At 41.6% G+C, this 11,531-nt stretch overlaps 1 protein-coding gene across 1 annotated transcript in view; it reads left to right on the plus strand.

Annotated features, from left to right (window-relative positions):
- Positions 1 to 10,236, plus strand: part of FBXW10B (F-box and WD repeat domain containing 10B) — a 37,028-nt gene extending 26,792 nt beyond the window's left edge. The window contains 5 exon segments of the mRNA XM_087440163.1: positions 3,989 to 4,147; positions 5,814 to 6,085; positions 7,005 to 7,160; positions 9,376 to 9,934; positions 9,936 to 10,236. Coding sequence (XP_087296289.1) covers positions 3,989 to 4,147; positions 5,814 to 6,085; positions 7,005 to 7,160; positions 9,376 to 9,934; positions 9,936 to 10,191 — 1,402 coding nt within the window. The 3' untranslated portion in view covers positions 10,192 to 10,236.
- Positions 10,237 to 11,531: the final 1,295 nt, after the last annotated feature.

The raw sequence follows: 11,531 nt of genomic DNA on the forward strand, positions 1-11,531 counted from the left end.
TCCTGTATATCCATCATCGTATACTTGTAATTATTGCTTTATGCAGTTTCCTTTTAAATGAGATAGAAAAAAAGAGTTATAAACAAAAAATACATTTATACTGTCTTTTATATTTACCTAGGTAGTTACCTTTACTGATCCTCTTTATTTCTTCATGTGGATTTGAATTACTGTCTAGTGTCCTTTCATTTCAACCCGAAGGACTCTATACAGCATTTCTTGTAAGGTAAGTCGGCCAGTGATGAACTCTCAGTTTTTGTTTATTTGGGAATATCTTAATTTCTCCATTTTTGAAGATGGTTTTGATTAATAACTTGGTTTATAGGTATTTTTTTCTTTTCAGCACTTTGAATATGTCATTCAGTTGCCTTCTGGCCTCCATAGTTTTTGATGAGAAATCAGTTATTAATCCTATTAAGGATCCTTTTTATGTGATGAGCTGCTTCTCTCTTGCTGCTTTCAATATTCTCTTTGTCTTTTTACATTTAGATCATGAGATGTCTAAGTATGGATCTCTTTGAGTTTCTCTTTGAGTTTACTGAATTTCTTGGAAGTGTTGATTAATTTTTTTCATCATATTAGGAAAGCTTTTGGCCATTATTTATTCAAATATTCTTTCTGCCCCTTTCTCTTCTCTCTTTCTGGGACTCCTATTATTCATATGTTGATGTTTGATAATGTCAAACAGATTTCCAAGGCTCTGTTTATTTTTCTTCATTCTTTTTCCTTTCTGTTCTTCAGACTGGATAATCTCAATTGACCTCTCTTCAAGTACTTTGCGTCTTCTGCCTGCTTGAATCTGCTGTTGAGCCCCTCTAGTGAATTTTCATTTCAGTTATCGTAGTTGTCAACTCCAGAGTTTCTATTTGGATCTTTTTATAATTTCTAACTCTTTATTGATATTCTCTATTTGGTGAGTCACTGTCTTCATATTTTCCTTTAATTTTGTAGGCATTGTTTCCCTTAGTTATTTGAACATATTTAAAATAGATGAGTTAAAGTCTTTGTCTAGAAAGTCCAACCATTGGGCTTCCTTGGGGACAGTTTCTATTGATTACCTTTTTCCCTGTATATGGGCCATACTCTCTAGTATCTTTTTATGCTTTATAATTTTTTATTGAAAAGTGGACATTTTGAATATATTTTAATATGACAACTCTGGAAATCAAGTTCTCCCCCCCCACCAAGAGTTTGTTTTGTAGTTGCTTGTGGTAGTTTTTATTGTTTGTTTGTTTAGTAAGTCTGTATTCTTTGTCTTGTCTGGCCACTGAAATCTCTGTTCTATTGCCTTGGTGGTGTGCTAATGACAGGAAAGAGATTTACTTGAACACCTGGAAATAAAATATCTCTGATTCTTTGCCAACACACTCTGTGTGCCTGTTGAGGGAAGCCTTAAATGCTCAGCCAGGCAGTTTACAACTCTGCCTTGGCTTTCACTTTATGCTTGTGCAGAACATCAAAGTCAGCCAAGAGTGAGAACTTAGGACTTTTTCAGGTCTTTCCCAGGCATGTGCACAGCCCTGTATGTGGCCATACAGAGTTGCAGGAATATGTCTGAGCTTTTCAAAGTCCTTATGGACATTTAATTTCCTAGCTTTTCCTCCAAAGCTTTTCGGTTAATGTATTGTTTGCCCCAACAGATATCTATTGCCTTAGGCAGCAGTGACTAAAACATTTGCTTATAAATATTTACAACAAATGCCCCCCAGGTAGCCGCTGTAGCACTAGGTGAGTTCCTAGTAGGATGAAATACAGACCAGTTTTTTGAGCCAGTACTCCAGGAAGCCACCAGACAGGTCAAATAATTCATTTTGAATGAGGTCTGTTCTGTTTCCTCATGTACCAGGAATGTGGGCTGTTGTTTTCATGGCTACCACTGGGCTGGGGAGTTAGGAATTGGACTAAGGCAAGTTAAAATGCCACAAAGTTCACTGTTCTCACTGAGGCTAAGCCATTTTTTCTTGTCTAAGTGCTCCCTGGGTTGCTACAAGCCTTTGATTATTTTCCAGAGTTCCAAAAAAGTTGATTCTGACAGTTTTGGCCAGTTTTTTCATTACTTTTATGGAAGGGCAGAATTTTGGAGTTCTTTCCTCCACCGTTATCACTGACATCACTTTTTGCAGTGTCTTTTGATTAAGAAGGAACAAAGAAGGAGACACATGATTTATTTCTAGAGCAGAGATAACATCTAAAAGGAGACTGGGCTACGCCAGGATCATAATAACCACTATTGTGTCAAGTACTGGGCTGTTTTTTAAAAAATACCTTTATTTATTTAATCCTGACAGCACTCCTCTGAGGCAGAAATCACTATCCCATTTTCATAAAAGAGAAAACTGAAGGCTGAGAGGTTAAGTTACTTTCTCAAGGTTATACAGCCAGTAAGTGGTAGAATCAGGTTTTGATCTCAGATTTTCTGATCCCAAAGCCTGTGCTTTTAATCATTAGGCTGTAATGGCATAGACTGAACTATCAAATGTCACAGGAATGCAGGCCCAGCCCAGCAAGATCAAAAGAGGCATAGAAAGAGACAAACACTTCTATCACAAGACATCTCTCCCAGTGCTGGATTCCCCTATAGGTGGACTACGATGCTCTCAGGGAACCAATGGAGTTACATATTTCCATCTTGGAAAAAAATTAGAACTTTTTTGGACTTTCTTATACTTATTTTACACTTTAGATAGAGCAATCAATCGATTGATCTTTCTATCTATCTATCTCATGAGGAGGGATTCAAGCCACATTGGCCTCTTTGCTGTTCTTTGAACTTGTTAGGATGCTCCTGCCTTTTAAGGTCTTTGTTATTCCTGTTTTGCTAGTGGTTGGGGCCTTGAAAAGTCTTAATTTGGCCCTGGGATCTGACCAAGGCTAAGGCTAAATGGTATGGGGTGGATGTCATTTTTTTAACACACTACAGCAATGATCATACTCCGCAACATGAGCAGACACTCACTTTTTCAACAGATATTTACTGAGGCCCTACTATGGGCTAGACCCTGTGCAAGGTGCTGGGCATGCAAAGATGAATAAGACATGGGTTGTATCCAAGAGAATCTGACAGTAGACCTGGAGTTTGCGTACATGTGTGTGGGGGGAGGGGAGGTGGAGATCAGGGATGGTTTTATGGAGAAGGTAGCATATGAGCTAGGCCATGAATGGACTTGGATGGGCAGAGATGGCAAGGATCAACAGACTTGCTTTGCAGATAAGATCTAACAAATTGGTGGCATCAAATCAACTTTTCAGTATCATTAATGAGAATGAAGTCATTACACTTCTCAGAATCAAATACTCCACATATCTGGAGTCCAACTTGGACCCAGCAATTGTAGAAAGGATTTTGTTGGGGGCATCTATCTGAGTCTTCTCCTGATCCCCTCTCTTTTCCTGTTGGTCATCATGAAGGGGAACTCAAAAATCTCATCCTTGGGTACAATTTCCTTCAGGATATTTCACTGAAAGAATGAAAGCCACTAATTTAAGATCTAAAAGAAACTGCTCAAATACCAGGTTTTTGCTTCATATGAAGATGATAATTTTCCCTTCTGTTTTTTTTATTCCTTCCCCTTCTGTTTTTTTTTCTTTCTTTATATAATAATACTATTTGGAAAGGAATCAAAACATTAAATAAATCTCAGCATGAGTTTTGTAGAAATCAGTAGCTAGGAATCAAATTGTAAGAGAAGAGCATGATCATCTATATATCAGATCAAAAAAATATCTGTGACATAAGCCTTTGTGTTTTGCCACCTGGTGGCACTGTGACCAAGTTGCAGGAAAAATAACTGGAGAATGGGAGGAGAGAGTACAGCCATATCTTGAGGGTTAATGGTTTACATCCAGAATTATAAGATGATAGCAAACATCACTTCAAGGACAGTTGTGACCACTGCCTCCCAACCATACACAAAATATCTCAAACTACAAACAAACCCAAGCAGTTTACTAGAAGTTGGGTACTGCCTATTGCTCTGTTCCCTTCCAGGGAGGTGCTCCACGTGGCCCTTCTCTTCCTCCGGGTCATCAGTGCCTGTGCAGATGGCAAGATCCGCATTTACAATTTCCTAAATGGGACCTGTCTGAAGGTGATGAAGGCCAATGGCAGAGGTGATCCTGTGCTGTCCTTCTTTATTAAGGGCAACAGGTGCGCGGTAGGTGTGGAGGTCAGAGCTGTGAGCAATTCTGCTTGGATGATTTTTTTCTCCTCTGGGACACCAGCCCTGGATTTGCTGGCAGTAGGAGAGAGTAGACAGTGCTCTCCCATTTTGGCTATAGTGGAGTAATAGTCTTAGGGGGGCTAACTGGACTTTGCACAAACCTTAGCAATCAGGCATCACATTACTCACTTGTTTTGGACGTCTGGGAAAATCATGCAACGGGTGCAATTTGGCTCTGCTGCCAGGACTACAGCTCTGCAAATGTGCAGTCCCCGCTTGCTCCCTGATCATACACGCTGTTGTGTGAGAGCTCCAGCAGCTGTCTCTGGTGCCCCACTTCTGAGGCAAAGAGACTCACAGGAGGGTGGGGGATGGCAGCAGCAGGGGGTCCAGTGTCCAGTGGGACAGCACCGAGCAGGTGCATTTAGAGAAGCCAGAACCATGACCAAACTAATTGTATATAGTACCGTGTTTGTTATATGCTAGGTTCAGGGTGACACAGTATGTAAAATTACCCAAATAGAATTAACTTTTAAATTCGACCACAGGCTCCCTTGAGACATCAGTTAATCTCCCTGAACCATATTGTCTTCCTTTTAATGAAACTTTAATACTGTTTACCATCTTAAAGGGGGAAGGTAGGTAATAAGTCTCAATAAACTAACACTTTACAGTTACTAAATAATACTGCTGTAAAAAAGAAAATCACCTTTGACCTTTTCTCATTCGTGACATCCAAAGAGAGACGATTTCCTTTTGGCTTGAGTAAAAATAAACCTGAAAGAGATTTCTAATTGGAATGATTCCCCAAATTCCATTGCAGTGTTTTCAACCAAAACAAGTCCTTTTTACAGAGTTCACGCTGACGGTGAAGGCCTTAAAATTGCAGCCTTTTGGAGCAGAAAAGAACCTACGCATAGTATTTCCATGTCTTGTCTATGGTTATAGGAGATCTAGGAGCAGAGGGGGAAAGCAGCGTGCTCTGTGAACACTGTGAATGACAGAAACCAATGAGTGGGAGGTAGTGTTGGGGGGCCCCAGGTTCAGAACTCTTTTTCTACTAGGGCATTAAAGTGGGGATGAGGGAAGATGGAAATCTCCTGCTTTATAAAGTACAAATGTTCTGTCTAAATGTCGAGCATGCACAGAGACCCTGGAATGGTGGAGCTAGGACGGTCAGCGAGGGAGGGAAGTCCTCCTCATTAAAGAGTTTTCCTCATCCCCCTCTCAGCAACAGAAACATGGCTTTGGATGCTGTGCTTTAGAAAAAGAGGGAATTTCAAGACATGTACGTGCAGAGTACCTAAGCCTTCTGCCTTGGGCACCCTAGGTACTTGGCACGCACTCCAGGAATGGAAATTCATTTACAAATGTTTTAACCTGAGAAGCTAAGTAATCAGAACATTTGTGCTCTGCTCACATGTAATTTTTATAGAAAAGAGCTACAGAGCTGATGACCCCTGCTGCATGGCCTGCCACCTTTCGCTGCTCTAGACCCTCCAACAACCTATGCTGCCTTGTTTGTACAGTCGTTTCCCGGGCACTGTTCCCTTGGCCTCAGGATTGGACAGGGCAGTGGTTGAAATGCATGTTTGGAGGCGGGTGGTGATGGCCTCCGCGCTCCTCTTGTGGGCAATCTTGTTTCGGTTGCAGGATGGTGATCAACATGGAGAGCAATGTTCTCCTGTTCCAGTTTGAGAATATAAAGTGGCAGTACTCCCTGGAACAGGCCAAACAAAAGAAGACCAAGAATAAAGAGGAGGACAGGGAAGAATGTGGCCTCACAGGCGTCCTCTCCAGGTCTAACGCTCAGGTTTACGGCTGGAGGGACTCCGTGCCCAGTAAACACATCGTGGCCCAGGAGTCCCCGATGAGTAAACCTCACAGGTCCCGCGTTCTCCTGAGGGCAGCCAGGTTCCCTACAGGTAGGAGAGCTGAATCCCAGGCAGTCTCAGGGGTACCCAGCGGAGCAGGGGAGGGGGTGCCAGGACTAGTTTCCTTGAGGGATATTTTGGCCAATGGTTTCTTGATGACATAAATCCCAACTTTTAAAGAAGGGGGGAGCCATTCTTTTCAATTCACCAAGTTGTTAGCCAGCTCAAGGGAATCTCCTGATTTTCAAGGCCTAAGTTTTCAAACGTATCAGAATCTCTGTACAGTAGATAACACTAGCCCTTAATACTTGCCATTAAAACAAAAAACAAGCAACCAACACCCTTCTCCCATACCCCCAATCCAAACATATAAGTACATAATTATTTCCTTAGGACAGAGACAAGATCTTATTACACTGTGTAAAAATGTTCTATGCAGAATGTATTCTCTCTAGACCACTGATTGATAATGTGTGTACCTGGAAAATATTAGTTATAAAGCAGGTACATACGTGTGTGTGTGTGTGTGCATGTAGATGGGGGTGTGTAGCATGGCTCATGCCATTTACGACACACAAAGAATAAATTATGTGTGGGCTAGAGTAGTCAGACTCCTTGCTTTTACTTGCTCTGTATTTGGCATGTGAAATTGGATCCACAGATCTATAGAGAACATCAACGGATCACCTCCAAGTGTGTTACACTACAAATGGTCAGCTATCTCTTGAGGAGAGAGGACCGTAGTTTTAGATAATGCGTAAAAGCTTGACAGTCAGTAGGAAAGGTGAGTGGGAAGGAGTCAGGAAGTGATCTGGACCTTAGGTTCCAGGTGACTACCTAGTTTCACACAACAACAAACAATAAAGTGATGGTTTGCATGAAAATCGGTTGAATTATCAGTTATGCCCCTGTTATGCAGACCTAATTGAATTATATAATTACTACAGTTTCCTCCTCAATCTTAATTCAGCAGTGTTAACAGAGGCATCTCAAAGTCAAGGAAAGCCAAAACTAGCTAGAAGAGAGGGCAAGAAGAGAACAAGTCCTGTTTCTAAGGAAGCACATGGCATGGATAGTGGGCAAGAGACTTTGGAAGAAAAATCTCTCACAGGAGGTAAGATGAACGGTGATACTTTATTCTGAGTCAGTGGCAAGATCCAACCCCCCTCCTCCCATCTCTCTCTTTGCTCAGTTTAGTTTTTCAGAAAGTCAATAACTTTGCTTATCTTTGAGAATTCAGAATGGATAAAATGCGCAGCTTCTCCTAAGAGTGATTGGTTTTCCTTAATTGTCCCCTTGCTAACTTGAGGCCACAGAGCAAGAACCTTTCTCAGAGCTGAGTGTCCAGTTTTGGGCTCACAGCCTGCCTCCCTTCCCTGCCATTCAGCCTCCTCACTTCTTGGACTGTTGTGTCATCAGCCTGGGTAACGGGCACAGCAAAAGAGAGAAGAGGCTATCGGAGCTGGTCTCAGAGGGCGGTGTAGGGGATTTCATGAGGGAGAAGGTAGATTTGGGAGCAGGTGCTAAGCATGGGAAATAAGGAGATCAGGGAGAGACAGGGGGAAGGGGCTTTTAAGAAGAGTTACTGGACATCACGAATGAGATGTCCCTTTGTGGTTTTTGAGATACTCTAATGCCTTTCAAATATTTTTGGCTAATAAAATAGTGTTTTTATGAATTAAACTGCCTGCAGAGACCAGCTTCAAGGTGAGGGTAAAGCAACTAAGTTTTGTGAGGGCTATCCTAACAGTGGGCATCCTTGTATATATCTATGTCTGTGTACCCATATAGGCATACCTGCAGGGTCAAGTCCTAGGACTAGTGTTGCTGAGCCAAAGGATAACTATTTAAAAACTAGAAAGATGTTGCATGGTTGTCCTTAAAAAATGATTTATCAAGTTACACTCCCGCCAACAATACGTGAGGGCTCCCACTGCACCAGCGCCAACACTGGGTGTTAGCCATCATTTTGCACTTGCTCATATGATAAGTAAAAATGGTATTTGCATTTCTTCAAGGTTGATCACTAATAAACTGAATGGCCATCAGTGGGCAATGACTAAGTAGATAATGAAAAACCTATACTATGTAATATTATACAACAGCTAAAAATTGTATGATGAGGATCCACATATATTAACTTGGAAAGAGATCCACAATATATTATTATACGAAAAAAGACAAGTTAATGAACAATGAGCTCATCACAATTCCTTTCTACAAAAGGAGAAAAACTGTTTTGTCCTACACACACACATATGTGTAGAGTGGTTTATTCTGGGATTGGAAGGAGAGTGGGGAAGATTTTTAAATCTTAATTTCATTCAGTTTTATATGCTTTAATCAAACATTCTTTAATTAACAAAGTAAAGGTCAGGCAGAAATTTGGAGTTTCATTCCATCCTAGTATGCCTATATACAGATATCTTGGGATAAAACCTATTTGGTCAAAGAAAATTTATCCTTAACCCACCATTGCATTTTCTTTGCTGGTTATAGATTAGTGTAGTTTGGGGTGCATACTTTTACTTTTACTAGGTCAGACTAGACAAACGACTTCTACTTTTCATGACTCAGTTATTCTTTTTGTAAAATGGGGATAATGGTTTCAGTGTATCTGTGAGGTGTTGTAGGGATTGAAAAGCCCAGATGAGGGAGATATAATAGATTTGCTCGCCTATGAAGACATCCTTGTTAACTCAAGGTTGCTAACCACCTGGGAGGTCTTGACCATACTGTAGTATGCCAGAATGAATCTCTGGTCCTTCTCAGTGGCTTTTGGACCTGCTGCTATGTTGCAAACATTTGGGAACTCCTGCTCAGGAACTGCCTTTTGGTCATGTGCCATTTTCCATTTCCCAGGGGTGACATATTTTTTGAGAGCAGTTTTGATTTTGGGAAACATCCAAAGATCATTTGGAGTCAAATTTGATTAATAAGGTAGAGATCAAACTTTGTGATACGATTATTGTATAAATGTATAAGGCCTATTTTGTGTGAATCATAAATGAGGTGTGAAGGTCACTCCCCCAGGGAAGTTTCAAAAACATGTGGAGCAGAGGGATTACACATGTTCTTCCAAAATATGCATAACTAGAGGTTAATGATAATACACACTTAAACACAAGTACTATCATGTTTGTTAAAAACTTGCTGTGTTAACTATGTCATAATTTCTGGTCTCATAGAGGATTTTTACTCACATGATGGTGCCATGCCCACTGTGAAACAAAGACCTTAGTTTGCATAGCAGTTAGAGTGGATTTAACTTTCATGCATAAGTACTTAATGATTTTCACCGGACACTGATTCATTTTTGTTTTCTCTTTTTGAAAAACCAGATGATGTGGAGGAAGTACAAAAACGAGGACAACTGAAAACTCCTGGAGACTTGACCAATTGCCCAAAGAAAATGTCCTGGCAGATCCCTATGTCGCCTGACTTGTTCCTCCTGACCGTTAACGCCCTGCAGCAAGCCCATAATTCAGCGGAGTTTGCCTATCCCCGCAGGCCCCAAACCCCAGTCACGGATGCCTGGGGGCCTGCAACTTCACACCCAAGGAAGGTCCTGAGTTTCAAAGGAAAATCAGTCCAACATGCAGTTGATCGGTTGAGATGCAGCAATCCTCCCATAGATGTGAAACGAACTAATGTTCCCCTTGAAATCCAGAAACTGCAGCCCAATTTGAAGAAATCTTTGCACAGTCCCAGAGTCCAGTCCACCATACCCCAGCCCACGATTATCCGTTCCAGATTCTCTGGCACCCTGAAGGGTGAAGACCAAGGGACCAGTTCAATTGATGGGACAGCGCGCAGCTTTGGCCCCTTAACTAGTATGCACGTCATTAAACCAAATCACGTGCTGGCTTCGCCAGTGGGCGTGACAACTCAGCCTGTCAAGACGGCTTCGCTTCCACACAACCCTCAATCCCTTTAAAGTGAACACTGAGTTCAAGTTGTTGACTGCGAGGGAGGAGAAAGAGCACAGGGAAGCCAAGATGAAGGAGTATCAGGTCGGAAAGCCCACTGGAGTGGTCAATCTAGAAAAAGCCAGCAAGGCTGCATGGATCAGGAAGATCAAAGGCCTGCCTATAGATAATTTCATGAAGCAAGGGAAAATAGCAGCCCCTGAACTTGGACAAAACATATTTATCTGAACCAGCCTTAGGAAATTACAATGTCTTACGATAAACAGAATACCAAGTGGATGTTGGTGTTTGGCCTCTGTTTTTTTTTGGTTTTGATTTTTGACTGTCCCCAGGCACTTAATGTGAGGACTCATAATTATCTTCCTATAAGCCAAAGAATCGATATTTATCACAGTAAGAAAACAGAGGGAGGCTGGGAGAGATTGGCATCTGTATTCCCACTGAAAACCATTCAATGAGGCATATGGAAGCCCAGTTTCGTTGATGGGGGATGGGAAAGTGATCACCGGAAATTAAATACCACTCACCATTACCAATTCAGTGCCATCATTTCTTCTTAGCAGATGAACTGACGGGATTATATCAGAATAATGAATGCATTGAAGGTCCCTGGTATTGTCACATGGAAGCCTGATGAGGCTCAGTGAGTTCAATTACGAACCTAAAAGGAGAAGCCCTCAATGGGGTAGACCTACTGCATTTGAGAACGTTATGTGTGCTTTTCCTTCTCAGGGCTAACTTCTACGGAAGAGAATCATATTCATCCTTTCTACAAAGAAGGCCACTAATACTGAGTGTGTTGAGGTTTCCACTTAAACCTTCTGAGGCTGGTGTCAGCGACCAGGCATGTAATTTAGAAGAGTGCAGCCCACCATGGGAGCTATGGCCCACTGGGGGGCTCAAGCCCCATCCAAACAGAAGAGATCCTACTCAGTCGCTCAGCACGGCCATAGGATGGTAATGAATTCAAATAGAATGCAAAACAAAAACAACAAAAAAACAAACCCCACAACGTACACACTGGGTGGGCCACGAAAAACATGGCATGGGCAGACTAGATGCACAGGCCACCTGTTCACAGCCTCTGCTTTTCACCTCCAAGTGCAGAAATAGAATTGTTTGCCAAGCTTTCTCTCCTTTGAGAAGTTTTTCCCCATTATTAGGATATTAGGTTTAAAGTAGCACTAGCAAATAACCTTGTAAAAATTGTGATTTTAATGGAAAGAATTCCCTCAAAGAAATGTGCTAATACATATTATTTCATGAATCTTCCAACAGCCCTATCTGGGCAACAGCAGTTTGATGTCGGTTGGAGGATATTGTTATAATCACAGTTTCAAACATGACATAAAGCCCCTGAATTGCAGGTCCTTCATTCCGGGCAAGATCACACTATTAGCAGCTAAACTTCAAACAGTATAAGAATAACATCTCCTATTTACGAGATACCCTGCACGGATACCACTATCATCCCCACCTTACGATTGAGGAAAGACGTACACAGAGGTTAGTCAGAAAATTGTAACCGGAAGAGCGGATCTCAAACCCAGGCGCTCAAACTCCAGGGT

The sequence above is a fragment of the Ceratotherium simum genome, chromosome 16 (assembly GCF_057802395.1).
Source record: "Ceratotherium simum simum isolate JZ-2026a chromosome 16, ASM5780239v1, whole genome shotgun sequence".
NCBI lineage: Eukaryota > Metazoa > Chordata > Mammalia > Perissodactyla > Rhinocerotidae > Ceratotherium > Ceratotherium simum.